The 15,086-nt window shown below is 47.5% G+C and overlaps 1 protein-coding gene across 1 annotated transcript in view; it reads right to left on the reverse strand.

Moving 5' to 3' along the window:
- LOC132773560 (NFX1-type zinc finger-containing protein 1-like) overlaps positions 1-15,086 on the reverse strand; it is a 43,214-nt gene that overhangs the window by 24,519 nt on the left and 3,609 nt on the right. The window contains exons 2-7 of the mRNA XM_067467205.1: positions 13,262-14,038; positions 11,766-12,063; positions 6,565-6,954; positions 3,928-4,084; positions 3,581-3,706; positions 460-608 (exon numbers count right to left, since the gene is read on the reverse strand). Coding sequence (XP_067323306.1) covers positions 460-608; positions 3,581-3,706; positions 3,928-4,084; positions 6,565-6,954; positions 11,766-12,063; positions 13,262-14,013 — 1,872 coding nt within the window. The 5' untranslated portion in view covers positions 14,014-14,038. The remainder of the gene's footprint in view (positions 1-459; positions 609-3,580; positions 3,707-3,927; positions 4,085-6,564; positions 6,955-11,765; positions 12,064-13,261; positions 14,039-15,086) is intronic.

Raw genomic sequence — 15,086 nt, forward strand, 5'->3', positions numbered from 1 at the left:
CACAAAGGAGAAACTGCATGTCTACAGAGACCCATTCCTTCCTTCCTGTCCCTCCTTCCTTCTTCCTTTCCTTCTTTTCCTCCCTCCCTTCCTTTCCTTCTTCTTTCCCTTTCTTCATTTCCTTCCAAGAACCTGCTTTAATTGAAGTCAGTAATCGGAAACTTCTCAAGGAACAGCAGACAAAGAACCAGTACAAGAAAACTGCACACCAAACCAGAGCTGACAGCTGGAACAACAAAGCATTGCATGGGCAGTTCCTTGACAAAACTGAAGGAAAAGTTGATAAGGAGAAGACCTGGTGATGGCTCATGAATGGAACTCTGAAGAAAGAGACAGAAGAAGGCCTGGTTCTTGCAGCCCTAGAGTAAGGCTGTTAAGGCCAGGATTGAAAAATCAGCTGGTGACTCAAAATGCAAATTGGAAGCTGATGAAACCATGGATCATATCCTCAGCTCTCACCTGTGCAAAGCGCTGTCTGTCCCTGCTGGGGCGCAGGTAGGGGGGCTGCCTTCGGCGCAGGTTCCTCAAAGCGCAAGTGTCGCTGACCCTCTGGCTCTTGCTCCGGCCCCCGATGCGCACGACCCCCGTCTGCAGGAAGTCCAGCACCCCTGCAATGGAGGGAAAGGGCAAGGGGGGGGGGGACACAGGGAAGGAAGAAGAGGAGTGCAGGCTTGGTGGGGATTTGGGGCGCCATTCCCAGTGGGCCATTCCATGTTAAGGAAGCGGTCTGCAAACACTTAGAAACAAATGCGGTCATCGCTAATAGTCAACATGGATTTATCAAAAACAAGCCATGCCAGACTCATCTGATCTCTTTCTTCGATAGAGCTACAAGCTGGGTAGATGCGGGGAATGATGCCGTGGATGGAGCGTACCTGGATTTCAGGAAGGCCTTCTTTGACAAGGTCCCCCACGACCTTCTGGCAAGGAAACTAGTCCAATGTGGGCGAGGCAAAACTACGGTGAGGTGGATCTGGAATTGGTTAAGTGGACGAACACAGAGAGTGCTCACTAATGCTTCCTCTTCATCTTGGAAAGAAGTGACGAGCGGAGTGCCACAAGCAGGGTTCCGTCCTGGGCCCGGTCCTGATCAGGATCTTTATTAATGACTTAGATGAAGGGCTAGAAGGCAGGATCATCAAGTTTGCAGACGACACCAAATTGGGAGGGATAGCCAATAGTCCAGAGGACAGGAGCAGAATTCAAAACGATCTTGACAGATTAGAGAGATGGGCCAAAACTAACAAAATGAAGTTCAACAGTGAAAAATGCAAGAGACTCCACTTTGGCAGAAAAATGAAATGCAAAGATATAGAATGGGGGACGCCTGGCTCGAGAGCAGTACGTGTGAAAAAGATCTTGGAGTCCTCGTGGACAACAAGTTAAACATGAGCCAGGAATGTGATGTGGCGGCAAAAAAAGCCCATGGGATTTTGGCCTGCATCAATAGGAGACTAGTGTCTAGATCTAAGGAAGTAATGCTCCCCATGCTCTATTCTGCTTTGGTTAGACCGCACCTGGAATATTGTGTCCAATTCTGGGCACCACAATTCAAGAGAGATATTGACAAGCTGGAATGTGTCCAGAGGAGGGCAACTAAAATGATCAAGGGTCTGGAGAACAAGCCCTATGAGGAGCGGCTTAGGGAACTGGGCATGTTTAGCCTGAAGAAGAGAAGGCTGAGAGGAGATATGATAGCCATGTATAAATATGTGAGAGGAAGCCACAGGGAGGAGGAGGGAGCAAGCTTGTTTTCTGCTTCCTTGGAGACTAGGACGCAATGGAAGAATGGCTTCAAACTACAAGAGAGGAGATTCCATCTGAATATTAGGAAGAACTTCCTGACTGTGAGAGCCGTTCAGCAGTGGAACTCTCTGCCCTGGAGTGTGGTGGAGGCTCCTTCTTTGGAAGCTTTTAAGCAGAGGCTGTCAGGGGTGATTTGAATGCAATATTCCTGCTTCTTGGCAGAATGGGGTTGGACTGGATGGCCCATGAGGTCTCTTCCAACTCTTTGATTCTATTCTATGATTCTATGATTCTATGACTCCGGTTCCTGTTGCACTCTTATGTTTGAGACACCTTTTCTTACTTACTTACTTACTTGGATAGCAGTAACTATGTACAAAAGGAAAAAAGGGCATTTCCCAAAAAATGCAGTAGAGTAGCAGCAATCCAAAATAGCAGCAATCCAAAATGTCCAAATACATGAAGTCAATGGAGTCAAAATCTCAAGCATAAATCCATAAGCAAGGAACATAGGCAGAAACAGGACCGTGAATCAAGAAATTGAAAGCCGAGACAAAGAAGCCATCCTTATTGCAATGTTGTCTCCTCTGAGGGGCACCAAGATAACACCACTTAATTTAAGACCAAGGCTGACCAAGAAGCCATGAGATCATGCCAAACGCACCTGGGCTTCAAGGACTTCTCACGAATTATCTCAGAATGTCTATTAGTCAATTTTTCACTCCCTCTGTCCTCAAACCTAATCTGACTCCACGGGAAAACTCCCCATCAGCAGAAGGCCGTTTCACCAGGGAACTGCAATCCTCGCTGTCTGAGATCATGCCAAACGCACCTGGGCTTCAAGGACTTCTCACGAATTATCTCAGAATGTCTATTAGTCAATTTTTCACTCCCTCTGTCCTCAAACCTAATCTGACTCCACGGGAAAACTCCCCATCAGCAGAAGGCCGTTTCACCAGGGAACTGCAATCCTCACTGTCTGAGATCATGCCAAATGCACCTGGGCTTCAAGGACTTCTCACGAATTATCTCAGAATGTCTATTAGTCTATTTTTCACTCCCTCAGTCCTCAGACCTAATCTGATTTCATGGGAAAACTCCCCATCAGCAGAAGGCCGTTTCACCAGGGAACTGCAATCCTCGCTCTCTGAGATCATGCCAAATGCACCTGGGCTTCAAGGACTTCTCACGAATTATCTCAGAATGTCTATTAGTCTATTTTTCACTCCCTCTGTCCTCAAACCTAATCTGACTCCACGGGAAAACTCCCCATCAGCAGAAGGCCGTTTCACCAGGGAACTGCAATCCTCGCTGTCTGAGATCATGCCAAATGCACCTGGGCTTCAAGGACTTCTCACGAATTATCTCAGAATGTCTATTAGTCTATTTTTCACTCCCTCAGTCCTCAGACCTAATCTGATTTCATGGGAAAACTCCCCATCAGCAGAAGGCTGTTTCACCAGGGAACTGCAATCTTCACTGTCTGTTGCCTGGGAATGGCCACCAGAATCCTAAATACTGGTTTCCTCGGCTCTGATCACTAGCAGAGTCTTCACATTGAAACCCATTATTTCCCTCATCCTCTGAAACATCAGAAAAATACCCTTCTAGTGCATTGAGGGTGGGCCCAGTGGGATCCCAGACATGACCTAAATGTGGCCCAAGGCGCTTCCACACCTCTACCAATGGCTTGGACGATGGAAGAGGCCACATGTAGGTCATGTCCAATAGTATCACAATTTTGGGGGGGAAAATGGAAAGGGGTACTTATGGAAACAAGTATGCTGCAAGGGAAACTGGCCTCTGCCAGTACAAATGGCCCTGCAGAAAATACCTTCCAGGAACTGGTCCAGCGCGTGGTTGGTGTAGCAGACCACCAGGCAGGGAGTGTTTGCCTTGTTCCAGAGACTCTCGTTGTCCAGCAAAATCTGCAGAATCTTCAGTCCAATGAATGTTTTCCCTGGATAGAAGGGAACCAGAAATTGGAATCAGATGTGGAATGACCCACACATCCTGAAAGGATGCAGCATATGCAAGCAAAAAGGGAGGGCATGCTGGGGGCTCACCCGAACTGAAAACCCCTGCACTCCATAGCAATGAAAGCAGTGCCAAACTGAACTCATTCTGCAGTGCAGACGCTCCCAGAGAAGGCCCACATTGGAACCCCCCCCCCCCACTTACCTGTCCCAGGTGGGCCCTGGATCAGCACAAACTCGGAGCCGAGGGCTGTCCGGACAGCATTGACCTGGCTCTCGTCCAGGTGGGGAAAGGTCTCCGGCCTCCACAGCTGGGGGCAAAGGGGGCTCACGGACGACAGGCCCAACAGCAACCCCTCTGCCTGCAAACACAAACGCTCCATTAGGCACTTGCCTGCTAATTGGGTCAAGCAATTTAAATAGCTGAAAACATCTAGAATTGCTGGAAGAGCTAGTACGCTGAACTGAGATCCTGTTCATGGCCAAAAATGTTGAGGCTCGGTGCCCCAAAATCCTTTTATATTCCAGTCAGAATCTAGAGATGAGCTCTATGTATTTCTCTCTTTCTCTCCAGCCATATATATATATAGCTCTATCTCTCCAGCCAAATACATATAGCCCTATGTATCTATGTATCTCTCTCTCTCCCTCCAGCCAAATACATATAGTTCGATCTAGCTAGCTAGCTAGCTAGCTTTGGATACGGACCCACAGGGAAATCCATAATGGAAGACCATCTTACTCGTCCAACGAGGGATCGCCTAAGTAAGTAAGTAAGTAACTAAGTGCTTCCAAACACCACCACACAAGAGCTGTAGTTTTACAGTTTATTGAGGAAAAAATCCAAATCAAAATAAAGAATAAGCATTGCAAAGTCCCAGAGATTAAGGTTAAATGCAGAATACAATTCCAAAGATATTCAGGTAAAAGCAGGAGACGTAATCCTATTGGCGAAGTTCAAACCAGAGTCCCAGGTGCAAGCAATGAAACATTTGCCCCAAGAATCACAATGCAAGAAATCCCAAGCGAATGCTTTCCAGGCTAAGGTTATTCCATGAAGCTTTCAGGCTAGTAAGCTACGTTGAACTGACGCTTTCACAGAGTTTCCAGGAGGCCTAAATACCTTTCTAACATCAAAACATTAGGCTCTCAGCATCATAAAGTTCAACAGTGACAAATGCAAGATACTCCACTTTGGCAGGAAAAACGAAATGCAAAGATACAGAATGGGGGACGATGCCTGGCTTGAGAGCAGTACGTGTGAAAAGGATCTTGGAGTCCTCATGGACAAGAAGTTAAACATGAGCCAACAATGTGATGTGGTGGCAAAAAAAATCAATGGGATATTGGCCTGCATCAATAGGAGAATAGTGTCTAGATCTAGGGAAGTAATGCTCCCCATGCTCTATTCCGCTTTGGTTAGACCACATCTGGAATATTGTGTCCAATTCTGGGCACCACAATTCAAGAGAGATATTGACAAACTGGAATGTGTCCAGAGGAGAGCGACTCAAATGATAAAGGGTCTGGAGAACAAACCCTATGAGGAGCGGCTTAAGGAGCTGGGCATGTTTAGCCTGAAGAAGAGAAGGCTGAGAAGAGATATGATATCCATGTATAAATATGTGAGAGGAAGCCACAGGGAGGAGGAGGGAGCAAGCTTCCTTTCTGCTGCCCCGGAGACTTGGACGCAATGGAGCGATGGCTTCAAACTACGAGAGAGGAGATTCCATCTGAACATGAGGAAGAACTTCCTGACTGTGAGAGCCGTTCAGCAGTGGAACTCTCTGCCCCGGAGTGTGGTGGAGGCTCCTTCTTTGGAATCTTTTAAACAGAGGCTGGATGGCCATCTGTCAGGGGTGATTTGAATGCAATATTCCTGCTTCTTGGCAGAATAGGGTTGGACTGGATGGCCCATGAGGTCTCTTCCAACTCTTTGATTCTATGATTCTATGATTCTATGATAAAAGCATTGCGATGACCTCGCACCGAGCTAGCCTCCCGTCTGCTTGCTAGACGCGAACTCCGCCTGACCCGGAGATCAAGGCAAGTTTCTCGGGTCAAATCCTTATCTACACTTTTGGTATCATCGTAGGAAGGCACCTGATCGCTATTCCCTATTACGGTATATTGCTTTAAGTCCAGTGTGTGTGTGTTAAAGAAAGCCTTGCAGAAATCCTTGCAAAGTATTGATGGTTAACTGCAGCTGCAGTTAACTAGCCCAGCTCAGCATGGCTGGGCCACGCCTCTTGAATGTTATAGTTTAAAGTTTTTGCAAGTAGTTAGGCAGCAGTTGGGTGTTTGACTTGCTGAAGGGCAGATGCAAGAAGTTTATGTTGTGGTGAAGTAACCATGTACTTTTGTTATGCTCTATAATTTGTAACACAGAAGATTTATTCAGTATTACTTACAGAGACAATGTAAGTGTGCAAAGCTGTTTATTTTCAACTCTGTAACCAAGAGTAAAGTTCTACTATTTTATTTCTTCTGACTGGTCTGTGTCTTTGGCATTGGGTTTCTGGGCATGTTGGACATTGCTACTGCGCAACAAATTGACTCAGCGCAACATTCCCTTCATAAAAATTCCTTTCTGATGAAAACAGCTGTGTTGACACTGCACTGTCTGCGAGAGCCTCGGAAGCAGGCTCAGAGATTTGAGGCACAGACAAAGAACCAGGAAGCTGAAACCCAACAGGAATCTGAATCCCATCATCCTCATTGTCAGAAACTAGCTCAGCCACAACAGGGTCAATCCCATCTGTGGTGTTTCTTTTGCTGCCTGTAGACATTCAACAATCGGAAGGATTTGAACCAGCCCTCTGGGGGTCTCCCATGCACCTACCTTGGGATGGTCCACACTGGCCTCAGGAGATGATGGGGAGCCAACTTTTGCAAGATCCTTGGTGGAAGTGGGTTTGTCCTTGGGGGGATGCAGGGCACTGAGGTCAAAGGTCACCAGCCCTGCCCCTTCCTTCTCCTCCTCTTGCAGGTAGGCCGGTGGGGAGACCTCCCGTCGGCACTTAACCAGGTACTTCCGGAAGGGCACCGGCTCAGCCTCCATCTCCTTCAGGCCCTCCAGAACGTGCCGGTAGGACTCGAAGAAAGCGGGCGACTCGGCCATGGTGAAGGTGGCTCGGCCCAGGAGCCGCAGGAGCCTGGTGTGACTCTGCTTGATGTCCAGCCACACGGCCCCTTCGTGGTGGCGGGATCCGGCCACTGTCCCAAAGAGCACCTGTGATGGAAGCACTTTATTATTATTATTATTATTATTATTATTATTATTATTATTACCTGTGCAGGTACAACCGCACCAATTTTTGCTTTGCATTTAATGTTTGTTATAGTCCTAAGTTTCAGGGACTCTGCAGATAGGTGGCTTCTTTTGGCTGCAATCATAGGGCAAACCACCTGTCAATTATAGTTAGGTTCCCTGGTCCCGCCCCCTTTTTGGGTTTTAGAGGGAATAGGAGCCATTTTGAGTTCAGTCCACACAGAGAAGCTTTCCATGCAGGACATAATACCAAGAGCTCCTGTAGAAAGCTTCGTCTTCTACGGCTTGGCCGGGGAGATATACAGCCCACAGCTTGGATTATACAGCCTTACAGCTCCTTCGCTGAAGGACTTCAGCCAGCCATCACCGAAACCTTTTTTATTTAACATCTACATGAATTTAACATCTACATGAAGCCGCTGGGCGAGATCATTCGGAGTTTCGGACTGAGATGTTATCTCTACGCAGATGATGTCCAGATCTGTCACTCCTTCTCACCTGTCACCAAGGAGGCTGTCCAGACCTTGAATCGGTGTCTGGCTGCTGTGTCGGACTGGATGAGAGCTAACAAATTGAAATTGAATCCAGACAAGACAGAGGTCCTACTGGTCAGTCGTAAGGCCGAACAGGGTATAGGGTTACAGCCTGTGCTGGACGGGGTTCCACTCCCCCTGAAGACTCAGGTTCGCAGCTTGGGAGTGATCCTGGACTCATCGCTGAGCCTGGAACCCCAGGTCTCAGCGGTGGCCGGGAGAGCTTTTGCGCAATTAAAACTTGTGCACCAGTTGCGCCCGTACCTCAGGAAGTCTGATCTGGCGACAGTGGTCCACGCTCTTGTCACATCCCGAATAGACTACTGCAACGCTCTCTACGTGGGGTTGCCCTTGAAGACTGTTCGGAAACTTCAACTAGTCCAACGAGCGGCAGCCAGATTGCTCACTGGAGCGTCATACAGGGAGCATACCACCCCCCTGTTATGCCAGCTCCACTGGCTGCCGATTCAGTTCCGAGCACAATTCAAGGTGCTGGTTTTGACCTACAAAACCCTGTACGGTTCCGGTCCAGCGTATCTGTCTGAACGTATCTCCCTCTACGTCCCACCCCGGACCTTGAGATCATCTGGGGGGGCCCTGCTCTCGACCCCACCACTCTCACAAGTGAGGCTGGTGGGGACGAGGAGCAGGGCTTTCTCAGTGGTGGCTCCTCACCTGTGGAACTCACTCCCCGGGGAAATCAGGGCAGCATCATCCCTCCTCGCCTTTAGGAGGAGGGTGAAGACGTGGTTGTGGGACCAGGCCTTTGGGCACCCCAGCAATTAAAGCAGACATTCAGGCGAGTAAGACCAGCAGGATTGATGAAGTGGAACAGGAAACTAGAACTATGAATGAGCAAATGCTGACCATGTAAAAGGAGAAATTGGGTTTGTATGGGGTTTTTATTGATTTTATTGGTTTTATGGGAATAATGTATGAATTTATGTATGAATTGCTGTTAAGTGATTTGATGTAATTTTGTGTACACTTGTTTTATGATGCAGGCATCAAATTGTGCCTTGCTACTGTAAGCCGCCCTGAGTCCCCTTCGGGGTGAGAAGGGCGGGGTAGAAGAACCCCAAATAAATAATAAATAAATAAACCTGAACTCCTTTTCCCTTGGAAGTCTACAAAGCTCTGCTTGGTAAGGGTCACTTGCGGAAGCTAGACACAGTTGGTACCGGGTGCAGGGGCTCCACTCCAACAGAGGCAAAGACAGACTGCCCAGATTAGAAGTTAAGGATTTCCCCATTAGTTAGTATACAGTTATGATGATAGTGCCTGTTCCCTGTGGACAAGATTGAGAGAGAGCCAATAGACTGTTAAGAAAGCTTTAAAAGCTTTGTTTTCATCAATAATGAAGAACTTTGTTGAACCTTTAAGCAATCTAAAGACTCTGTTTTAAGGAAATCCAAGGGTCTTTAATCTGAGGCAGCCCAGGCATCCCGTTAGGCACACGGAATTTATGTCCTGTCTACAGTCTTATGCACAGGCCCAGCGTGTGACAGCACATTACCCAATTTATCTCTCCCGAAGGAGACTCAAAGTGGCTGAATAAATAAAATGGTATTAATTGGGATCTAGCTAGAAGCCTGAATGAAGAAGGATGGTGAGTTTGAATGCTGAATGTATGGATTATGAGTGACTGTTGGAGAGCATATAATAATAATAATAATACCCCAATTTATCTCTCCTGAAGGAGACTCAAAGCAGCTGAATGAATAAAATAGTATGACTCAGTTCTTGTGGGTTTTTTCGGGCTATATGGCCATGTTCCAGAGCCATTCCTCCTGACGTTTCGCCTGCATCTATGGCAAGCATCCTCAGAGGTTGTGAGGTCTGTTGGAATTAGGACAATGGGTTTATATATCTGTGAAATGGCTGGGGTGGGGCACAGAGCTCTTCTCTGCTGGAGCTAGGTGTGAATGTTTTAGCTGATCACCTTCATTAGCATTTGAAGGCCTGGCTGAGCCTGGGAAAATCTTTTGTTGAGAGGTGTTAAGATGTGCCTGTTTGTTTCCTCTCTGCTGTTTTGCTGTTGTAATTTTAGAGTTTTTTTTAATACTGGTAGCCAGATTTTGTTCATTTTCCTGGTTTCCTCCTTTCTGTTGAAATTGTCCACATGCTTCTTGTGGATTTCAATGGCTTCTCTGTGTAGTCTGACATGGTGGTTGTGAGAGTGGTCCAGCATTTTTGTGTTCTCAAATAATATGCTGTGAGAACACAAAAATGCTGGACCACTCCAACAACCACCATGTCAGACTACACAGAGAAGCCATTGAAATCCACAAGCAGGTGGGCAATTTCAACAGAAAGGAGGAAACCATGAAAATGAACAAAATCTGGCTCCCAGTATTAAAAACTCTAAAATTACAACAGCAAAACAGCAGAGAGGAAACAACCAGGCACAGAGAGAGGTCAACCTTCCTGTTCAAGGAGCTCCACTGGCTGCTGTTCATTTTCTGGTCCCAATTCAAGATGCAGGTGCTCACCTACAAAGCCCTTAACGGTTTGGGACCTGCCTACCTGCATGACCGCATCTCCATCTATGAACCCGCACGCTCTCTTCGTTCATCTGGAGAGGCCCTGCTCACGATCCCACTTGCGTCACAAGCGCGGCTGGTGGGGATGAGGGACAGGGCCTTCTCTGTGGTAGCCCCCCAACTCTGGAACCCCCTCCCCAAGGACATCAGACAAGCCCCTACGTTGGCAGTCTTTAGGAAGAGCTTGAAGACCTCGCTATTCCAGTGTGCCTTTCCAGAATAGGAAAATCTTAGCAAGAAAATCCCAAAGCACTTTATTAGAAATTAAGATTGTCCGCACATTGCACCTATCCAAAAATCCTTATATATCACTCAGCACACTCAGCACTTTTTAATCTGTATTATTATTATTATTATTATTATTAACTTTATTTGTACCCCGCGAGCATCTCCCGAAGGACTCGATGCGGCTTACACAGGCCGAAGCCTCAAAACACAATACAATACAGAACATAACAAATAATAATAACAAAGCAAATCAAATCAAAGCAAATCAAAATCAGAAATTAGCAAGACAGCAATAACAATACATCAAGACATATTAAAACTGGTTCGGCCGGCGAGAGGGGTACAAGGTTAAAAGTGCTGACATGATAGGAGGGGCGTAGGAATTAAAGTACGGTGTGCAGCAATGTTAATTGTGCTAAAGTGCTATTAGGACATGGGATGGGGATTCCTAATCCGGGAAGGCACAACGGAACAGCCAAGTTTTCAAATTTCTTCTGAAAACTGCTAGTGTGGGGGCCTGTCGGAGATCTTTTGGAAGGGCGTTCCAGAGTCGGGGGGCCGCCACGGAGAAGGCCCTGTCCCGTGTCCCCACCAAGCGCGCTTGCGACGTGGGTGGGATCACGAGCAGGGCCTCCCCAGATGATCGAAGCGAGCGTGTGGGTTCGTAGATGGAGATACGGTCACGCAGGTAGGGTGGTCCCAAACCGTTTAGGGCTTTATAGGTGAGCACCTGCACCTTGAATTGGGCTCGGAAGATGAATGGCAGCCAGTGGAGCTCCTTAAACAGAGGGGTAGACCTCTCTTGATAATGAGCTCCAGTTAGCATCCTGGCTGCTGCACGCTGAACCAGTTGCAGTTTCCGAGCCGTCTTCAAGGGTAGCCCCACGTAGAGCGCATTGCAGTAATCCATTCTAGAGGTGACCAAGGCGTGGACCACCCCGGCCAGGTCAGCCTTCACGAGGTATGGTCGCAGTTGGCGCACGAGTCTCAGTTGCGCGAAAGCCCTCCCGGATACCGCCGACACCTGAGCCTCAAGTGTAAGCGAAGAATCCAAGAGGACACCCAAACTGCGGACCTGAGGCTTCAGGGGGAGTGTAACCCCGTCCAACACAGGTGACCACCCTATACCCCGATCCGGCTTACGATCGACCAGGAGGACCTCTGTCTTATCGTACCCATTACATTTGCCCGGCCTAGTTTTATTGTATCACGGTGTGTTGTTTTATTGTTTACGGTTATTGCTTTATGTTTTTTGATTTGCTTTGGTTTATATGTAATTGTTTTATTGCTGTTTTATTGTTGGCCTTGGCCTTTGTAAGCCGCATCGAGTCCTTTGGGAGATGCTAGCGGAGTACAAATAAAGTTAATAGTAATAATAATAATAATAATAATAATAATAATAATACTCTGTCCCATTGAAACCAGATTAAAAAACAATCTTAAGGTTTAAAAAGTATTCATGAAATACCTGGCCGTCATCGTCTTCGGAGAGCAGGCACACCAAGGAACCGCTCAGCAGGGACTTAGTGGCTGCCGAGCCTGACTTGCCCTTAAAGGTGGCCAGGAAGGTCACACCAACTGGGGAGTAGCCCACGCTGGACAGCTGGACATTGCGGTAGAGGCGCAGCTCACTGGGCGGCTTCTGTGAGTTGGAAAAGAGGCTGCGGAGGGTGAAGCGTGAGGAGATACCGTCCCGCAAGGGCTTGACCAGGTCCTCCCGCAAGAGCCGGAAGTGAGTGTCCAGGTAGGACCGGTCACTCTTGTACCTGGAGCCACAAAACCACAGAATTAGAAGGGAGCCTCAAAGGTGGAGACCACATAAAATATACTCAAATAACATCAATGGTTTAAACTCTCCAAATAAAAACATTGTTTTTTCAAGAGGGATATCCCGGATATCCCGGAGCACAATTTGCTATTGTTTTTCAATGAATATCTCATCATAAAATCTCAACCCATTCAACATAGTTTGTGGCACCAAAACAAAGATTCTGGAGTATAGCAACTCCTTTCAAATTCACATTTCACTCTCGTTTCCCAATGATTGAATTATCTCGTAGCGTCTCCACTAATTTAACATAGCTTGTGGGCAGAACAACAAAGTTTCTGGAGCACAACTACTTTCAAAGTAAGGACTACACAACTAAACAGGAAATAACACTTTCAAATTTAGGAACGTGTTTTCCTTATTATCATTATTCAGAGGCTGGATGGCTATCTGTCGGGGTGTTTTGATGATTTCTACACTATGGCTTTTGTTCCTTGGTTATAAATGTCACCTAGCTCCTACAGACAAGTGTTCTTTCTCCCACCCTGGACCTTCCATGGATATATAAACCCGAATTTCCTAGTTTCCTAGACCTCACAACCTCTGAGGATGCCTGCCATAGATGCAGGTGAAACGTCAGGAGAGAATGCTTCTAGGACATGGCCAGGCAGCCCGAAAAACCTACACCAACCCATTAGGCTTGAGCAATCCATGGTTCTAAATGGTTCTAAAGTACTTACAAAACTAAAGTTCTGGTGGTGAAAATTTCAGAACTCTAACAAAACTCTCAAAAATTCATAACAAATGGCAGTTCCTAATCGGTTCTGTCATTAAAATCACCAATAATGAAATAGTAATTAAATTTTGAAAGTTTTGTTAGAGTTCTGAAATTTTCACCACCAGAACTTTAGTTTTGTAAGTACTTTAGAACCATTTAGAACCATGGATTGCCCAAGCCTACAACCCATCTATCCAGATAATTTGCAAAAAAAGTCACTTACCAACTACTTGCCAACTAACTCTTTGCAACCCATTTTAAACACCAAGCTATCGCTACACTTGAAACCTACGCCATGTGATGAACACCATAGGTTCCTGTTTCTTAAGTGGGTGGCCCAGTAGCACTTAATGAATGTGATAAAGTGGTAAGACTCCTAAACCCCTTTCCCATGGACTGTTTCCAAGCCGGGCCTCACCTGCCAGTCACGAGGTTGGGCTTCAGCGTCGCGGTGGGCTCCAGGAATATATCCTCCGGTGTGGGGAAGACCGGGATGAGGCGGAAGTCATCCCGGTTGGCCAGAGACTCAAGGCCAGCTCCTCTGGGCCCACTTGACCCTTGGAAGGCGGCGTCCAACAGCCCCTTAGTATCCCTGAGCTGCTTCTGGGTGACCCAGGCAAAGAGGAGGCCGCGGCTCTGGAGCCTCTGGACCGTGGCGCAGAGTAGGTCCACCGGGTAGCAGAGCAAAGTCTGTGCCTTTTCAGGGGCAGCTTCTAATAAGTGGTGGAGGGCGGCCACCGTGTCCGCCATGACCTCCCGTGAGACCTCTCCGTCCGGACAGCGGAAGGCTTCCAGGCTGGCGATGAAGCCCAGTAGGCTCCGGAACACGAAGGCTGGCCTCAGGACCAGATCCAGCACTGGACGGACATCCTGGGCTCCCGGTGGCCCCTCCAGCACATGCTTGACCACCCGCAGCAGAGTATGGACATCCCTGGGGCCGAGGCCGGGGCCATCCAGCATTCGGGACAGATCGTCCTCGTGGGTCTGGAAGAAGGACAGCAGCTGCTCCCTGTGGCCGCGGTCGGAAAGTCGCATCAAAGCCATCATGACGTCTGGCGGACTCTCCGGCCGCCTGGGAGGACCAGGGGACAGCCTGCGGGCTTTGCATGGCGGAGAGCGGGACCCTCTGGATGGGAAATGGCTCCAGCCCCGCTTTTGGGGGCCCGGCATCCTCTAATGGGGTCAGCCCCGAAGCCTGGAAAAAAGAGACAAGGAAACCCATTAATACTTGTATCCATTGATAGGTGTGAAGGAGTTGTTAAACTGCTGCCACCAATTGTAACGATGACCGTATTAATGCCACCGAATGCCACCAATTGTGAAGGTGCAAGTGGTAAAACACCCACTGCCACCTAATCTATGAGGGAAGCCGGGCAACGATCAATATCAGCCTAGGAGCTATTTTATAAAGGGACTGTTAATTACAGAAGGCTTTATTCACTTGATAGCGTAGCGTTTACTTTCTTGGCTTGACTTTATTATTGCAGGCTGTTCAACTTAGGAGCAACTGTATCAGGCAAGGCTTGAGGAAAACAGTAACAAATTTATTTTAACAGGAGTATAACAATGTATAACTGTTCTTCAAAAGAGGCACCAATCTTGATGGATACATTGGAAAGGTTTCATGAGTAAACTCAGGCAAACACTTCATAAGGTTTCACAGCTGGCACAACAGGCTTAAACCCAGCCAAACCTTGTTTCTTAATTCAGAATCAACAACCCCCTGTACTGGGTCCTTCTCTGCAACCACTTGGTCACCAATTGAATCTCCACCAAGAGATTCAGTATTTCCCTATAGCACACTGGCTACAGACACATTCCCTGAATCTCCACCAAAAGATTCAGTCCACTCAGTAGCTCGCTGGCATACTGACTGACTCTTTTTCAAAACAGCTGCCCACCAGCTGCCAAGCCTCTCCAACAAAACATAATCTCCCATACTTACCATCCCTAAACCACTGTCCAAACTACACATAACCAAAGGAATAAAATTTACACATCGTCACAATAGGTAAAGGTAAAAGTTTTCCCCTGACATTAAGTCCAGCCGTGTCCGATTCTGGGATTCTGTTGCTCATCTCCATTTCTAAGCCGAAGAGCCAGCATTGTCCATAGACACATCCAAGGTCATGTGGCCATGGGCATGACTGCACTGAGTGGTGTTACCATCCCACCTATTGATCTACTCACATTTGCATGTTTTTGAATTGCTAGGTTGGCAGGAGCTGGGGATAACAGCAGGA

The sequence above is a fragment of the Anolis sagrei genome, chromosome 4, assembly GCF_037176765.1.
Source record: "Anolis sagrei isolate rAnoSag1 chromosome 4, rAnoSag1.mat, whole genome shotgun sequence".
NCBI lineage: Eukaryota > Metazoa > Chordata > Lepidosauria > Squamata > Dactyloidae > Anolis > Anolis sagrei.